The following is a 17,941-nucleotide window of genomic DNA, read 5'->3' on the forward strand; positions in this document are numbered from 1 at the left end:
TCAGATCCTGCTGAATAGATTAGCCATGGAGATGAGCGCGTTGGCTGACAGCGCAAGGAACCCAAGGAATGAAAACCACACCGCGATGTTGATCTTGCCGTCGAACTGGTCCTCGCCGTGTCTCAACGCCCAGAGACGGTTGCGAGACGCGGCTGCCGACGAAGCCGATATGAGCAGATACGCCAATACCTGCAGGGGAAACTAATTCAGCCACGGTAATCTCGATCCGTCTGTGCTCACACCGGCAAATAGATGTATCTGGAAGCTAGAATGCATGTGCCTGCCTGATCGAGGAAGGGGTGCTCCGCGGCATAGATGCCGGCCAAACTAGACGGAGGATTTCAGCAAATGCTTGCGCGATCGAGTAGAAGCAGACGAACGCATTCACTCCGACGCCGTACCTGCCGTAGTACATCATTTGAGGATTGGTGAAGGAAAAAAATAGTAGTTTAATGCCAACAAAATATGAAAGCAGTACTGAATCGAGGCTTCACAAGAAGTTCTTTTATTTTATTTATGATGAGTTTTTCTTTATTCTATCTATTACCTTATTAAATTAATTAGTTAACACTACTAAAAATGACTTTAGACGATTATATCTTTTATTTTCAAAGACAGTCTAAAAATTTGTGTCTTCAAAATACCTAGTTAATTTTAGAGGCCACTGGTAGATATTAGGAGGTAGTCTTGTCTCTATAAGTTATTAAAAGAGACATGCTTCTTAAGTGTATGTCTCCCAAAATAAAACATATTTTCAGAAATAAACCTATTAAGAGATCTGCCTAGGTTAATACGGCCAAGTCCACAACCGCCCCAATAGCCTTAAAGTCTCGGACACCATCGAACCCTTAGTCCTACCGAGAGCCACTCTGTCTCTCCAATCGGTCAGCCACCTCTCCTCTCCTCTCCTCTCCTCCTTTGATATAAACTTTGTTTTCACCTGATAGTAGTATATTGCATGCTAGCTTTAAAACTGACTAGATATCTCAAGCTATAGTGCCAATACATGTTATGTAATGCACAACAACTCAAAGTTATATCTTTTGTTCGATTAATGTACCATGGAAAAAATCGTATATCATTACACAAACTCGCCAAGGGAGCAAATGTGTTTATAAAATGCAATGTCAACTAACAAGCTTGCAATGAGTTTATTATATTAGTGGTCAATAGGAATGTATGACTAGAAAATGAATATTTTTTTCCTGGCCGTATTAACTTGAGGGTTTGCACCCAAGTAAACTAGTAGCACTCCATGGCTGTTTCCAATTACACCCAAGGAAATGTGCATTTTTCTTGGCAGTGTGAAATAATACCCAAGAAAAATATGAGATTACCTTGGTGGTTTGTAGTAATACTCAAGAAAATATGGAATTACCTTGATGGTTTGTAGTAATCCTCAAGAAAATATGGAATTACCTTGGTGGTTTGTAGTAATCCAAGAAAATATTGAATTACCTTGGTGGTTTGTAATAACACTCAAGAAAATGTGAAATTACCTTGGTGGTTGAAACTAACACTCAAGAAAATATGGAATTAACTTAACGGTTTGAGTTAGCACTCAAGAAATATGCATTTCCTTGGAGGTTTCCTATGTCTTCCATGGTAAATATTCCTTGAGATTCAATTTCGTCCCTTATGAAAATTGTTGGTCCATCAAGGATATTTTATTTTTTAGTAGTAATATTTTTAGTAATAACAATGTTTACAATTAATAAAGGGATCGAACTACGAGTGGTTGGTCTTGCAATTCAACATAGGTGTTTGTATAGCTCTATGCCCGGCCCGAGACTATAGGGCCGTGTCTAGGTAGTAGCTTCCTCGACACGGCGTGCCGGACCCAATTAGTGGAGGCCCACTAAAACCTATCTAGGGCACCTTCATTTCTCATATTCGAAACCTAGGTCTAGTCCTCAACTCCCGTCCCTTCGCATGAAACCGCACGTCGCACCTTGCTCCCACACGTCCGCTCGACCTCCCCTCCCCCCTCTCCGGTTCCTTCTCTTCCATATCGCCTTTGTCCGTATCTTTCCTCCGTGGTCTACTCCATTGTCGGCTCCCCTCCCTTCCCTGTTTCTCCACGCCAGCAGAAGCGGCGGCGACCTAGCGGCGAAGAGGCATGATTCCGACTATCTCGGGGCAATTGCAGCCTAGTGGCGTAGGGACATGACCTCGTCCACCAGCAGCGTGAGCTGCGTGGCTGGCTAGCTCATGCGACTATGGATTTGCGCATGTTGGCAGACATAGGAGCTCAGGCGGCCCGGCATGACTAAGCCAATGTAGGCCGTGCCTCGACCAAAGGCAGCCTATGGATAAGCACGACACGACACGAAGGAGTCGTTGGACCGTGTCATCATTGGGCCCGTGCCATGACTGGCTGAGCGGTCTGTTTGGCCATCTATTGCCACAGCATGTGATGGCTTCTCTAAGAATATTCAGTCAGTATATGTGGCCATGAAATTAACTGATTGTTTTGCATAGTGGACTAAAGCATGCATGAGAATGACGTGAAATGTTGTGGGAGCAAAACACTGTTCCTTTACTGTAAAATACTGCTGAAGTAGTGTAACTTCTCAGTGAAGGAACAGTGGCACTACTTCAGCAGTATTTTTCACCGAAGGAACAACGTTTTGCTCTCACAAGATGCTGAAATGTTGTGAGAGCAAAACACCGTTCCTTCGCTGAAAAGCTGAACCGCAGTAACATGCCGAGCATGCCATATATCTCCGACGACACGGCTTACTTTAGAGACATGGACCGGCATATGCATGACGTCCAGGCCGATGTTGAGGTACATGCCTACGCAGTGGCTATCCTAGGAGGCGAGACGTAGCCATCACCGTCCCACGCGGACGTCATTGCGCTGAGCATAATCGAGAAGGCCACCAGGCTGAGCACCGCCGTGACAGCTCGAAGACCCAGCGACAGCGTCCTCCCCTCACGGGCCTTGGGCTTGGGCGCAGCTGGCACGTCTTGCTGTACCGGCTCCATCCTCGGTACCGCCTCCGGCTCCGGCTCCAGCTCTTCCATGATGTCGTCGGCGGCAGTCGGAATTGGCTTATTGTCGTCCTGCTTGGCCTGCTCGAGGTAGGTATCCATGCGTTGCGTGGCGAAGATGCGAATATCCTCGGCGTCTCCCCTGGCCGTGAAGCGCTGTCGGTCGTGGGAGGCGAGCGAGGAGATGGCGGCGGGGCGGCCCTGCCTCTGGTAGATCTCCTTGCCCTTGAAGAGTTCCATCAGCTTCTGCAGCTCCTTCCGGAGCATGTCCACCATGGGGTCGACGACCAAGCGCTCCAGCGCTTTCAGCGCCTCCGCCAGTATGTTCCGTGCGTCCTCCAGTTTGTCTCCTTCGGCCTTGTCCATGGCCGCCTTGATGGAGTCCGCGTGCTTCAGCCGCACCACCTCTGCCTGCACCTGCGGCGGCGGCGCCCCAGCCGTGCCCGCCGGCGCCCTTTCGCTGCGGCGTATGGTGATTAGCTCGTTGTTGGAGACGAACTGCTGGCCCTCGAAGCTGAACCTGTACTGGACCTTTGCGACGTCGGCGTTGTACGGGCGGAAGGAGGAGTGGTCTCTGAGCGCGAGCTCGACGACGACCTTGCGCTCCTCCGTGCTGTAGAGGGTGCCGAACTGGATGGCGACGGAGGCGGAGCCGTCGGTGGCGGCGCTCCGTCGGTAGGTCCCGGCTTCCGCCGCCTTGATGGTGGCCTCGTCCATGAACGGCGTGACGGTGAGCTCCAGGTCCTGCGCGACGATGGTGACGAGGCCGGCCAGGATCTGGGAGAACGTCTCCGACAGGAGAGTGGGCTTGTTGCAGTCGTCCATGAAGTTGTACACCCCGCCGAGGCTCTTCCTTGAGATGGCGCCCATCAACGTGGAGTCGTGGCCTGAGCCGAAACCGGAAGGTGTGCACGGGCACGTCGCCGGGGTCGACCTTCATGGCGTCGCCAGCGTTCTGCTCGCCATCGGACATGAGCATGACGTTGGCGGCACGGCCGGCGTTGAACTTGCGTTGGCTGAGGACGCTGAGGCCGGTGTCTAGGCCGGCCTGGATGTTGGTGGCGCCACGTGTCACGAGCCTGCCGACGAGGGCCTCCAGGTCGACCTTGGCGGCCTCGGTGGCGCAGCGCAGCGGACAGATGCGGGTGGCTACGTGGTCGAACTTGACGATGCTGAGGCGGTCGTCGTCGGTGAGCTTGCGGATGATGAAGCGGAGGGCTTTCTTCGCGCTGTCGAGCCTGCCTTGTGAATCCATGCTGCCACTGACATCGATGACCGTGACGAGGTCCAGGGGTGCCCTGGAGGCGGCGGCGGAGGCGCCCTTGAGATCCAGCACCACCTTCTGGTCGTTAGGAGCCAGAGGCGCGCGTGGGGGCTATGGTACATGATCAGCTGCACTCGCTGCGTCAGCCTCACCGGCGGCCCAGGCTTCCGAAGAGGCTCTTCATCGTCGTTGAACGACGGCATTTTTTTTTTGATTTTTTTGTTAAGCAGGAACACACACGCTGACTACCTCGATGAACACGGTAGAATGATAGTCCCACGCACAGATTTGGGCGTTTCTTTCTTCTCCCACACATTATATTGTCATGGAACCTTGTTGCAGCTTACCGGCGGAGACAACACATCCATAACGTACGCCGACTGAATCAACACATCCATCCCTCATACGTGCATCTAACCTTCCTTGTTACCCAAAAGAACTGTCTAGCCCAGTTATGCCCAAACATGTATAGAATCTTCTTCTACATAACGTTTTGTACCTCCTCCGTCCTAATTGTTCTTTCGAGAATGTGCTTAGCATGTGTTTCGTTAAGAAGGTCTATAGATAAAAATCGCCCTGTTCGCTGATTGGTTTCTGGGCTGATTTGGGCTGGCTGGTGCTGGTTTGTTGTGAGAGGAAAATACTGTTGGCTGGCTGATTTGGGCTGACTGAAACCAACAAGCGAACAGGCTGAATATTAATATTTATGACATTATATATATACACACACTATAAAAAGATATTGCGCGACAAATCTAATAATATTTATTTGATATTTTAAATATTGATTCTTCTTATATACAGTCAATTGAACTTAAGATACTTTAATTTGGTACTGTGCTAGAATTACGTTTCTTTATGGACGGAGAGAGTACCGTCTAGGTCTTATTTTATACAAAGCACCTGTTATGATAGTCCAAAGCCAAAAACCATTAGTTTTTTTTTTCTATAGCTTCTACATCAGCAAGGCACTACCGCTAGAAAACTGTAACAGACAATGATGTGTATCTTCGTGTGTGCCCCTAATAAATTTTTGCCATTTATTCACGTTCTCTCTCCCATGGTCACGAATTCAGCACGAACAGAGTCGTCAAAAAATCGTCTGGAACTAGAAAAACCCGATTTGTAGCTAAATCAAAACCAATTGCCACCAAATTTTAACCACATGGTCACAAGGCAATAGGTGAGCTACCTCTAAGAGATCATTGCTCAAAGTTTATCCAATCAACGGGAAAATCAAATCAAGTGAAAAACGTCAATGGCAGCGGTGTAGAGATTGGAGAGTGTTGACGGTCTCTACAACAAATATAAGCCGTCAACTTTATCTGCATTTATCTTTAAAATCAATCACCAACATAGGAAGTAGATGTTTAAACTAACAAATTACAGAAGTTTTGGTGAATATTTATATGCAGATAAATTTATCCACAAAACAGGTTAAGGAGCTCATTGTCATCCACATCAGCAAACGAACGAACGCCAACAATTGTGCAATCAAGCGAAAACCCATTCAAGACGGAGTACAGACCCACATGCCACAAGGGGAGGCCCATCTAAAGGACCAGAAACGGCTACCAGAGGGGGGTGAATGGGAGCCTCAAATTTCTTTCAAAATATTTGGCCGCTGTCCCAAAATCAAACCCCAAAATGCAACACACTAGTGATATGTTCACGAGCCAACTGGTGGCTAGGCACCTTTGGTGATGACCAAGTACAGCAGAACAATCGACACACAAAGAAACCGAGCGAACAAAAGAACACAAGAGACTGCACTCACTGAGCAGGGCCGGACTGTCCGGGACTGACGGTGGACTGTCTGCCGACCAAAACTCTCAAAATGGACAGCATGGAAGTGATTCTGTATGCTGCCGAAAAATGAACGCAGGACGGTCCGGGGGTAGGGGCGGACTGTCCGGCGGTCAGAGCAGCAAGACGCGACTGAAAAACAAGTTTCTGGACGCAGCTGAACTAGCAAGGGTGGACTGTCCACACCTGGGGGCCGGACTATCCGCGCCTGGGCGCCTGACAGGGCTGCACCGAGCACAAATGGCGGACTGTCCGCGGGTCGCGAATTCAGCACGAACAGAGTCGCCAAAAAATCGCCTGGAACTAGAAAAACCCAATTTGTAGCTAAATCAAAACCAATTGCTACTAAATTTTAACCACATGGTCACAAGGCAATAGGTGAGCTACCTCTAAGATATCATTGCTCAAAGTTTATCCAATCAACGGGAAAATCAAATCAAGCGAAAAACGTCTGTTTTTTCTCCTCAAAAATTGAATCGCCCCAATCTATGAACTCGTGAGGATTTAGACAAATTCCTTCGGTGGAAGGGATCAACTCATGTCCTAGTTCATCTTCCAACAATCGGTTTGACTCAAAACCCACCAAAACTCAAGGTCCAGGCAAGAACGTGAGAGAAGGGGAAAGAAAAAAAAACAAGAATGAAGAACACAAGAACATGGATCACAAAAACAACTCTGAAGGGGACCGAGACGCCTAAGAAGGGGGGGGGGGGTTTGAATTAGGCAACTTAAATTCAACTTCTAAACTATGGTCTTTTTCTATCTTTAGCAAAACCTATGCAAGAGACAAATTATCTAAATGTGCAACTACGATTTTGCTAGTGTGTTGCTATCTCTACCGCAAACGGAATAATACAACAATGTAAATGCGGAAGCTAAAGAGCAAGGTAGAGATATGCAAACTCCCATCGACGACTCCGGTATTTTTACCGAGGTATCGAGAAGCGCGCAAGCTTCCCCCTAGTCCTCGTTGGAGCCCCTCGCAAGGAATCCCTCGTAAGGGCCAAGCTCCCAGTCGGGTAACTCCGTGGATAGCCTCGGGCCTTCCCCATGCGCAAGTGGGTCTCCGACGTGCCTTTCGACAAGCCTCTCCCGGATGCTCCCCGCCGTCTTCACTATTAAGCTTCCGGCCGAAACGCCGCGGACCTTGTTCCCTCCGGTACACGGTGGCGGCCACACCACAAACGCGATTGGTGTGATCTCGCAAGACTACAAGCCCCTCCGATGTACAACAATGGTGCGCACAGGCACCGAGTGGTAAGAGGTAAGCAAACCTCACTAAACACTAGGCCTAAACCTAGAGCAAGCGCATAAGCAGTGGTCTAATCAACCTAAGCACTTCGTAAAGCACCTACGCTAATCACCTAATGAATCACTAAGCACTATGTAAGTGGAGATCACTAAAATAGTGTATCAACACCCTAGATATGTTTCCTCAGCTCCACTATGCTCAAATGGCCGGTTGGGGGGGTCTATTTATAAGCCCCATTGAGAAAGTAGCCATTGGGGATAAAATCCTGCTTTTCTGCTACTAACCTGACGTTGATCACGTCCTGACCGGGCACGTCCGGTCGTCCCGACCGTTAGAGCCGCGATCAACTGATCGGACGCTTCCAGCGTCTGGTCACATGCCACCGGACGCGTCTGGTCACAATTTTGCCGCTCTGGAACCTTTCTGTACTCGATCGGACGCTGTAGTTCTGCGTCCGATTGATTTGCCGCCAGCGACCGGTCACCGCTGCTGACGCCTGCTGTAGTCGAGTCACTGATCGGAGTGTCCGGTCAATCGCCTTCTAGTGTCCGTTCACCTCTATGAGCTCTTATCTTTGCGATCTTGCGTACGGCTTGGTTCCTATCTTCGTGCTTGGACTTTGCTTGATATTTTGGGTCTTCTCTTGTGCTCCTAGGGTCTTGCCTATGGTGTTGATCATCGGATCATCACGTCGCCTTCGTCCAAGTTACGTCTTGCACCCTATTGAACTACATAACAATCACTTGCAAATTAATTAGTCCAACTTGGTTGTGTTGGTCATCAAACACCAAAATCCAAAGTAAATGGGCCTAGGGTCCATTTTCCTTACAATCTCTCCCTTTTTGGTGATTGATGACAACAAGACCAAAACAAGCAAATAATAAAAATTAAATTAAAAATTATCTACTTGCTAGGATGCAATGCAAGGGGCAAGGTTATATGATGCTAAAAGATACTACTTGTAAGACTAGAAGATACCACTTGAACACTTATCTTGCCCTTGCAAAAATCCCCATGTGGTATTATGGATTTAAGCCACGAATTCTCCCCATTACATAGGCAAATCCATAATCCACTATCCTCCCTTTCTCGGACCATTACCACTTGTAGACACCACTTGTAGACCATTACCACTTGTAAATTATTATGATCTAGCTTTTGGTCCTACAAATTAGTGCTTGCTTTTGGTCCTTCAAATTCTCCCTCTTTGGAATCAAACACTAAAAAGGAAGACATTTGTAGCACAAGGGAGGGTCAAACTTTGTGATCCTTTGTATGTAGAGTGGAATAGGTCATAAAATTTGACTCTCATATTATATAGATTAAGCTCCCCCTAAATATATGCATACATATGGTAGAAGGCAAAGCATATGCATAATTGATAATTTATTGCTCAAGGGAATTTAATCTATAAAATGCATGGAGAAAGCATATAAATATAAAAAATGAAATCAACATGATGATATCAGTTTAGAAATACCACATGTGGAAACCAATTTGATTTCTACCACTTGCAATAGGTGGTGGATATTTGGAGTATGATGCTTAACTCCGGGGACTCCATTTTCCTTGCAATGAGACTACTACACACATGATAAGCTTGAAAAGGTGTTAGTCTCAAAGCATCCAACTTGTAGAGTAACCTCCCCCTAAATTTGTGCACTCAAGTGTGGGATACTTGTAGAAGTCATGCACATTGATTTTAGAATCAATAATACCACTTGAAAGATGACATCTCATGAATGTGAGAATCATTTTCGAAGATGATATTCGGGAGAAATTATCTACAATTTAGACTTTGGCACATATTAGATGAACAATCAAAAGACAAGCTATGTGCCGTGCTCCTAAACAATTTTAAACCATGTAGGTTTGCTCCAAGGGTTAAGAATGAAACCAAGCAAGTCTACCATAAGATATACATAGTGTATGCATGACAAAAGATATAAGCATGCAAATGCAACACATAGGCATGAAATGTAACTAGATGCTTCAAGATTCTAATTTGTAAGAAATACCACTTGTAGGAAATGCAAATTGAAAGTAATAACATCTAGTTACCAAATATGGGAAGGGGAATTTGGGTCCATAGTATTCACAAACCCACTTGGCAATGATTTTGTCCATCATGATGCACCCCATGAAATGCATCCATAATTTGCCAAGTCTCCAAATTCCCCAAAGTCCATTGGACTTCTCACTTCCTTTTCGGGATCCAAACCTTCTTGGTGCTTTTCATGTTGGAAATGATTTCCTTTGGCACCCAAAAGCGTTTGACCCCATTGTTGGCTTGCTTGTTCACCTTGATGGTCACCACTTTGTCATTTTTCTTCTTCTTCTTTAACAAGTATGGCGTGGAGGCCTTCTTGTCCACCTTGTTGGTGTAGGTGTTGGAGAGCTTGCTTGTTTGCTTCTTCTCTTTCTTCTTTGCTCCTCCCCCATTCTTCACCTTGCACTCATAGGACTTGTGACTTTCCTTGTGGCACATGTAGCAAACTACGGTTTGTCCTTCATTAAGCTTCTTCACTCCCTTAATGGTGTTATCTTGATGAAGTTGGGATTGCTTCACCTTGCCTTTTATTTGAGTCAAGTCCTTGGTGAGGCGAGCTACTTCTTGCTTGAGTTGCTCATTCTCCTTTGCAACCTCTTGTGTGCATGTATCTACAACAACTGCTCAACACAAACTTTGTTGCATAAAGGTGAGTCTAAACATAAATCATTACAAGAAGTAGCGGCATCCTTTTTAGACATGTTAAAGATAGAACTTTTCTTTTTAGATGCCTTGGTGAGGGTTGTACTAACGGCTTCAAGATTAGCAACTTTATTAGTTAGCTCATCACAATGTTTGCACATGGTTTCCATTTTAGCAAGCAAACTTTTATAAGCATCTTGTGAGCTAGCTAACTTTTCTTTTAATTTTTCATTTTTCTTTACAAGTTGCTCATCATTGATTGTGCATGCATTTGTTGTTGCACTAGCCTTAAGTTGCTCAATTTTAGTAGATAGTTCAATATTGAGATTAGCAAAGTTCTCATATTGTTCAAGCAAAGTTTTGTATGCTTTTTGTGAACTATCTAGCTTTACTTTTAATTTTTTGAGCTTCTTTTGTTGACTAGTGCAAACTTTAGCATAATTAAGATTTTGTTGCACAATTTCATCATAAGAAGGTATTTCATCATCACTATCACTCTCACTAGAGGATGAGCTTTCGTTACCTCATGCCATAAGGCACATACGCGAAGAGCTTGATGATGAGTTCTTGTGCCCTTGCCTCTTGTGATGGTGTTCTTCTTCACTTGAAGAATCGTCCCATGACTTTATTGATGTGAGGGCTTGGTTCTTACATGTCTTCTTTGTCTTGGGTGTGGGCTTGTTTGGACAAACTTCCACAAAGTGCCCCAACTCGCCGCATCCATAGCATCCTCTCTTTCTTTGCCCATTTCTTTAATTGGTGAAAATGAGATCTTGGATTTGGATGGGCACACCCTTGACATTGAGCTTTTGGATCACCTTCTCCACCTTGTTGATAAGTTTGATTGATTCTTCATCAAGGTCAGAGGTGGAGGAGGAAGATTGATCATCATCACTTGATTCTTCTTCTTCTTCATCATCATCACCAGCCTCATCTTCTTCTTCATCTTCACTTGAGGAGCTTGAGCTTGAGCTTGTCTCAACTTGCTTGCCCTTCATCTTCTTTTTCTCGCTACATGCGAGAGCTTTGCCTTTGCTTGATGAAGAGGCTTCTTCTTGACCCATCTTATGTGACATTTCAAATGCCACTATCTTGCCAATGACTATGCCCGGGGTCATGGTGTTCAAGTCCTCCATATTGTGAAGGATGGTGATGATGCTTGCATATTTCTTTTGTGGTAGCACGGAGATGATCTTCCTCACGATGTCCGCATACTTCAAGAGCTCATTGATAATTAGATTCAAACAAGAATACATATCAAGAACAAGCTCATCATCATTCATTGTAAAGGAATTATAATTTTGTTTAGCTAGACAATATTTTTGCTCATGGACATTTGATGTGCCGTCATGGAGCTCTTGAAGTTTTAACCAAATTTCATGTACCATATTTAAAGTGAACACTTGGTTAAACACATCCATACTAAATGATTCAAACAAGCAATTTTTAGCTCTAGCATTGAAATGAATTTCCTTTTCTTCACTCTTTGTGGGTTTATTGGGATTCTTAATGGGTTTCATCCCGTCATGAGTGACTGTCCAAACTCCCAAATCAACCGCCTCAAGGTAGCAATCCATTCTAGCTTTATAATAGGGGAAGTTAGTGCTGTCAAAGTGTGGAGGCCTAGAGGTATCCATCCCAACCACTCTAAATGACATCGGCTCAACGGCGGTTAAGCCAAAGGTCCAAATTGAGCCAACCAGCTCTGATACCAATTGAAGAGGACTGAGACGCTTAAGAGGAGGGGGGGGGGTGAATTAGGCAACTTAAATTCAACTTCTATACTATGGCCTTTTTCTATCCTTAGCAAAACCTATGCAAGAGATAAACTATCTAAATGTGCAATTACGGTTTTGCTAGTGTGTTGCTATCTCTACAGCAAACGGAGTAATACAACAATGTAAATGCGGAAGCTAAAGAGCAAGGTAGAGATATACAAACTCCCATCGACGACTCTGATATTTTTACCAAGGTATCAAGAAGCGCGCAAGCTTCCCCCTAGTCCTCGTTGGAGCCCCTCGTAAGGAATCCCTCGCAAGGTCCAAGCTCCTGGTCAGGTAACTCTATGGATAGCCTCAGGCCTTCCCCATGCGCAAGTGGGTCTCCAATGTGCCTTCCAACAAGCCTCTCCCGGATGCTCCCCGCTGTCTTCACTATCATGCTTCCGGCCGAAACGCCGCGGGTCTTGTTCCCTCTGGTACACGGTGGCGGCCACACCACAAACGTGGTTGGTGTGATGTCGCAAGACTACAAGCCCCTCCGATGTACAACAATGGTACGCGCAAGCACCGAGTGGTAAGAGATATGCAAACATCACTAAACACTAGGCCTAAACCTAGAGCAAGCGCATAAGTGGTGGTCTAATCAAGCTAAGCACTTCGCAAAGCACCTACGCTAATCACCTAATGAATCACTAAGCACTATGCAAGTTGAGATCACAAAAATGGTGTATCAACACCCTAGATATGTTTCCTCAGCTCCACTATGCTCAAATGGCCAGTTGGGGGGGGTCTATTTATAAGCCCTACTGAGAATTAGCCGTTGGGGACGAAATCCCGCTTTTCTGCTACTGACCAGACGCTGATCACATCCTGACCAGACGTGTCCGGTTGTCCCAACTGTTAGAGCCATGATCAACTGATCGAACGCTTCTAGCGTCTGGTCACATGCCACCGGACGCGTCCAGTTGCAATTTCGCTGCTCTAGAACCTTTCTATACTCGATCGGACGCTGCAGTTCTGTGTCCGGTCGATTTGCCACTAGCGTCTGGCTACTGCTGCTGACACCTGCTATAGTCGAGTCACTGATCAGAGCGTCCGGTCAATCACCTTCCAGCGTTCGGTCACCTCTGTGAGTTCGTATCTTTGCGATCTTGCGTACGGCTTGGTTCCTATCTTCATGCTTGGACTTTGCTTGATATTTTGGGTCTTCTCTTGTGCTCCTAGGATCTTGCCTATGGTGTTGATCATAGAATCATCACGTCGCCTTCATCCAAGTTACGTCTTGCACCCTATTGAACTACATAACAATCACTTGCAAATTAATTAGTCCAACTTGGTTGTGTTGGTCATCAAACACCAAAATCCGAAGTAAATGGGCCTAGGGTCCATTTTTCTTACAAACTCAAACCTTGAATCTCGGAGGACATGAGGAGGTTAGGGCCTCCATTCCCGCAAGCAAAAGCATTACAAGATTCGGTTTTACACAGATGAAATGACTAGAGCATCCATGGACCTTTGAAGCAAAGAGAGAGAGAGACTAGAGAGAGATCTAGAGAATAAAATGCTAGAGAGGTAAGAAGGTTTGGGGGCAGCCATCTCTTATTTATGGGCCTATTACACATTCTCCATTTGCCCCTAGATATTTTAGAGTGAACCACCTAGCCTAAGGGCACTATAGTCCAAATCGAGATTTTCTAATCTGACGGCCACGCGCCTTTCATGAGATAGCTTCACCTCGACGTGAACTCCTTGATGCCGCCACATGCCACCACCATTCCTCCTCGAAACCTCTGCCTGGGTTTTGAGATCCAAACCTAGAAACTGTCCACCTGATGGTTTTTAGGCCCAAACCACCAAACCACCCACGAGTAGCATACTCCATACGTGTCCCACACAACTCACACGTGTCACCTCGTCTTTGACTGCCTGGCCGCCAAGTCTTCTGGAGCCTACACTCGACTTGCACGTCTACCATCTTGACTCGGTCAACACGGTCACTGCTCCATGTACACTTGCGCTTGTCGATGTCCCTAAGTATCAGCCACCGCGGCTAGTCACCCAGCCTCTTGGTCCCTCAGTCCAAGCCTCATAACCGTCCTTCACCGCTCCTGGTCCATTGGCACGTCATGTCCCTACTTGACCTTCACCTTGCCATCAACAACCGCCTCCAAGCTCCACACCTATGCACCACAAGCCAAGAGACATGTTGCACAACCCAACTCACGCCATGGTTGGTTCACAACCTCAACCCAAGACATAAATCACATTGACAATCACCCATCACAAAACCGAACCACAAGGGCACATATCAACCTTGTGTTTGCACCACCTGACATGAGAGGGGTCGGCCGACCCCTTGTGTAGGTCGGCCGACCTGCTCAGGTGGCCCCATGATGTCAGCCGCCTTGTGCACGTTTGTTGGTATATTTAATGCACACAGATAAATCCGCAAGCACACGGCTACCGCTATAGCTTTCACCTAGAAGTATTCTAAGTATTGTATCCACAGGGAAACGTGTGAGACTAACTACGGTCTAACTTAACAAGGGGTAACAACTCAGTTAAGGTTTAACTTAACTAGGAGTAGCAATAAGGCTAAGGATAAATAGGAGCATAGAGAGGATAACTGAGGTTCTCTAATTCTAACTTGGGTAAGCTATGCCTTCTACTATTCAACTAGGGACATTACTAGGGAAAGACACCAGTAGAGGATGCTTTCCTTCGTAACTAGGTCCTACTTGGCCTATAGATGGGAGGTGGATTACAAAGGATCAACGATGCTATATAGTACGAGGCTATATAGTACTAATGTCACAACCGTGATCTACCACTGATCTAGAATGCAGGGTGCATCCATGATTAACCTAAGTCTAAGCACCACGCTTACACTCACGATTAATACTCTCCTCCCCCTAGGAAGAGAATAAAACACTCAAAAGAGAGTCCTGATCCTGATGAACAATATAAACAAAATACTTACTTGAATCTGAAGTTGATTACCAGAGAAATCTCAGAAGCAAGCTCAAGTAGAACATGATTCGACCAAGGTATAGGCCGTAGAGAGCACCAACAGGCCGACATCTCCTCCAAACTCTTCTCTCACTCTGTATCTCACTATTTCTAATTATAAGACTAAATCCTATAGAGGAGTAATCTTCTCTTGATAGCTGGGTCTGATCCTAACGAGGAGAATATGAATTAGGGTTTTAGGATGGCTCCAGAGAGGGTGGCAGGGGCTGGTATATATAGGCCAGAGCGTCCAACCTGAGCCCTTGGATCAAACCAACTTAAACAACAGCGTAGATTGGATCTCAATGGCGGTGGAGAACCGACATTCAAAGCAGATAAATGTGATTTACTTTTACGAATAGGTCCTCCTTGATGGGTTTCTAGATAAACTCTACTGAAAACATAGATTCACCAAAACTCATAGAATTATTAGTTTAAATCCCTATACCTATGTTTAGTGATGGAATTAAGTATAAATACAAGTTATATTGATGGTTTATAATTGATGTTAGTGACCATCAACTAGCTCCCCTAAGCTTAACCTTTGCCAGTCCCTGAGCAAAGCTAGATTAAGCAATGGATCAAGAGGTGCTACAATATTTTCATGCCTCAAAAGTACACATGTGTTCAGTCAAAAATTCTTCTCTGGATTAGAATAAACTGATCTAACTTTCAAACTTACCCATATTACCTTCAACCATGGGGCTTCTCAGCCTTCACTTGGGTCTTGAGCAATTGAAAAATAGAACGATCAAGTCAAGCACTATGTCTCAAGTTCTTTGTTCCACCGTTGTTCCAGAGTTTTTATAAGTTTTCAAAATAAAACTCAGAAATTCCATTGTATGACACTCTCAAGTGTCTCAATATATGTGGTATTTGCGGATCCTCACCAAGGCAATAAAGATGTTATGCCTTTTCTCTTCCTACTTCTAGGGCTTATGTGGAGTTCATAGGTATGGAGAAAGCTAGAGCATACTTGCAATCCATATATTGTAAAGTCAAACAATGGATCCAAAGAGAGTTGAGTCATACAATCAAATAAAGATGTGCATGTGTGTGGATATATGGTGGATATATATGGTGGCTAACCTAATTCTACTTTGCTCCTTGAAAACTTATCTCTCTTTTGAAACTTGGAAACATTTGCTAGAGAATAGGGACTATCTTATTCATCTCTTTTAGGCGGGCATCTGAGTACCCATTGTTTCAAATATCGTGGACACTTATCCATTTTTTAACTCTTTTTTTCTTCTACTTTTTTATGAATAACTTTTGCATAGCCCCATGTCTCTTTACTGCAACAAAACTTTGAGAGATAGCAACAAGAACTTAGAGCATTTATTTGGTGGATGAAAAACCTATCAAGCATGTTTTATGTTCACTCTTTGTGTAGGAGTAAAACATTTTTTTTGTGGATCTAGATGGAAGGCATGTTCTGTGTACTCCCAGTGTAGGAGCAACATGTATATGTGGTGGTGTGTATGTGATCTTGATTTTAAGAGCATGATAAACCTCTCATAAATGTCAACAAAGCTTGACAAAACTCAATGCAAAAGCAAGCAACATATATGTGGAAGTTTTCCTAGCCTAAATAACATGTATGGCTCTGGTGGGAATTCAAGTTTTGTCATACAGGAACTCATCATGTAGCATTTTTGTGTTTTTCAAAAGATAAATCTCCAGAACTTTAGTATCACTTAGAACATGATAAATAGCAGCTCAGACCTTCTCATATCATATTCATCAATTACCTAGACTTAGATCAAGCATTCGCTACCCACGAGTTTCAAGTTCAGAGTAAATCTTTATATCAAATCAATCGTTTCTAAAACTCGGGAGAATTCGAGGCTGAAAACTAGGTACTCAAAAAAAATTACAACATTGCAACTATTCATCATTTCCTTTTAAGAGATTATTCTGAGTCCTCTTTATTTTATTCAGCTCTTAAAAACAAATTAAAGCAAACTAGACACACCTTTTTATTTTGTTTTCAATTTTACTAGATCACACATTATTACTATAACTACATATATTTATTATATAGATAAATTTTTATTTTGTTTTTCATTCACCATTTTCTTAACTATTTAAAAGAAACTAAAACTAGAACCAAGGGAAAGCATACTTACCTGGATACACGGGAGTGCTTCTCCCCCGAGCTAGCTCTTTCGGTGCGGGTTTGGTCTTTTAAGTCCTTTGAACTGGACTTCTCCTTGTGAAGTTCATTGATCAAGTACCTGAAGATGAGGATTCTTGTGGTGGTGCCTCTATTGGTGATGTCACCTTTTTCCGCCAAACCCGTCTTGGTTTTGAGTTTTGATTTTGGTTTAGCAGGTTTAGAACCTTCACTTGTAGAAATTGGGGAATCAATGACTCTCGCACACTTTGCTTGAAGTGTGTCTTGCTCATAAAGACAAGGTAGAGATCAAGTGCATGTGCTCTGTTGGTGGGAAAACACCAACAAAACCAAAATTTTATTCATTCCTTTGTAACCTTAGGCACATTGAACAAGATGAAGTTGATGTTGTGTGTTTTGTTCAATTATATCATGGGTGATAATACCAAAAGATTGAGCATGAATGTAGCATTTAAGTTCATTTGGCAGAAAAGATTGAGTTGCTTAACTTATGGAAGGATTGTCTATCTTTACATAATGTATCAAACTTTACATCATTATGATTATCATCTTCCAGAGATAGGATGTGCACTTTTTAACTCATTTGGTTAAGACTATGAGATCAAGAAAGTGGTGCTAGGAACAAGCTTAAAGAACTAAATGTGTTGAGTTAATCAGGTTGGATCAAATAAGTTGTAACTCGAACATGTTTGTTTCTTATTTATGTGCCTACTATAATCAAGGAAAACTATTTAAATAATGACCATTTACCTTAGGATGTTACCTTTGTCCTTGGGCGTGATGACACCATGTGACAAAGAGTAGATGACTCATAATGGTTCTTTCCTTTTGCTTGAATTTTTCCTTTTTCGGCTGGCCTCACAATTATGAGTTTCTTGTCGCCTAGATTGCACCCTTCCTTTCTCATCCTTTTATCATGCCATCTTTCTACTCTTCGATCTCGCCACTTTGTTGGACCTTCCACCTCACTCATTATTTTATGCAGTTCATTCATCCATGATGAATGAGTTGTGTCTTCTTTGCACCATGTTATTGGAGTTTGACATGTGCCTTACTTCATCTC

The 17,941-nt window shown here is 44.4% G+C and overlaps 2 protein-coding genes across 2 annotated transcripts; both read right to left on the bottom strand.

The window, feature by feature from the left end:
• Positions 1-415, bottom strand: LOC136479868 (CASP-like protein 4U1). Its single transcript, XM_066477596.1, has 2 exons — positions 281-415; positions 1-189 (listed from the first exon to the last, which is right to left on the bottom strand). Exons 1-2 carry the CDS (start codon positions 413-415, stop codon positions 1-3), a joined length of 324 nt encoding a protein of 107 aa, XP_066333693.1.
• Positions 416-2,799: 2,384 nt separating this feature from the next.
• Positions 2,800-4,464, bottom strand: LOC136479869 (uncharacterized). The gene is made up of 3 exons (XM_066477597.1): positions 4,414-4,464; positions 3,897-4,372; positions 2,800-3,850 (listed from the first exon to the last, which is right to left on the bottom strand). The coding sequence occupies exons 1-3, from the start codon at positions 4,462-4,464 to the stop codon at positions 2,800-2,802; spliced, it is 1,578 nt and encodes a 525-aa protein (XP_066333694.1).
• Positions 4,465-17,941: the final 13,477 nt, after the last annotated feature.

The sequence above is a fragment of the Miscanthus floridulus genome, chromosome 9 (genome assembly GCF_019320115.1).
Source record: "Miscanthus floridulus cultivar M001 chromosome 9, ASM1932011v1, whole genome shotgun sequence".
Taxonomy (NCBI): domain Eukaryota; kingdom Viridiplantae; phylum Streptophyta; class Magnoliopsida; order Poales; family Poaceae; genus Miscanthus; species Miscanthus floridulus.

What these genes read in the sequence shown, in the direction of transcription:
- LOC136479868 (XM_066477596.1), bottom strand. Translation starts at nt 415, where the DNA reads ATGTACTACGGCAGGTACGGCGTCGGAGTGAATGCGTTCGTCTGCTTC. An exon ending in CCCCTTCCTCGATCAGGCAG is followed by an intron (nt 190 to 280) that starts GCACATGCATTC and finishes TTTCCCCTGCAG; the next exon opens with GTATTGGCGTATCTGCTCAT.
- LOC136479869 (XM_066477597.1), bottom strand. Translation starts at nt 4,464, where the DNA reads ATGCCGTCGTTCAACGACGATGAAGAGCCTCTTCGGAAGCCTGGGCCG. An exon ending in TTCGGAAGCCTGGGCCGCCG is followed by an intron (nt 4,373 to 4,413) that starts GTGAGGCTGACG and finishes CATGTACCATAG; the next exon opens with CCCCCACGCGCGCCTCTGGC. An exon ending in GTGCCCGTGCACACCTTCCG is followed by an intron (nt 3,851 to 3,896) that starts GTTTCGGCTCAG and finishes CGCCATCTCAAG; the next exon opens with GAAGAGCCTCGGCGGGGTGT.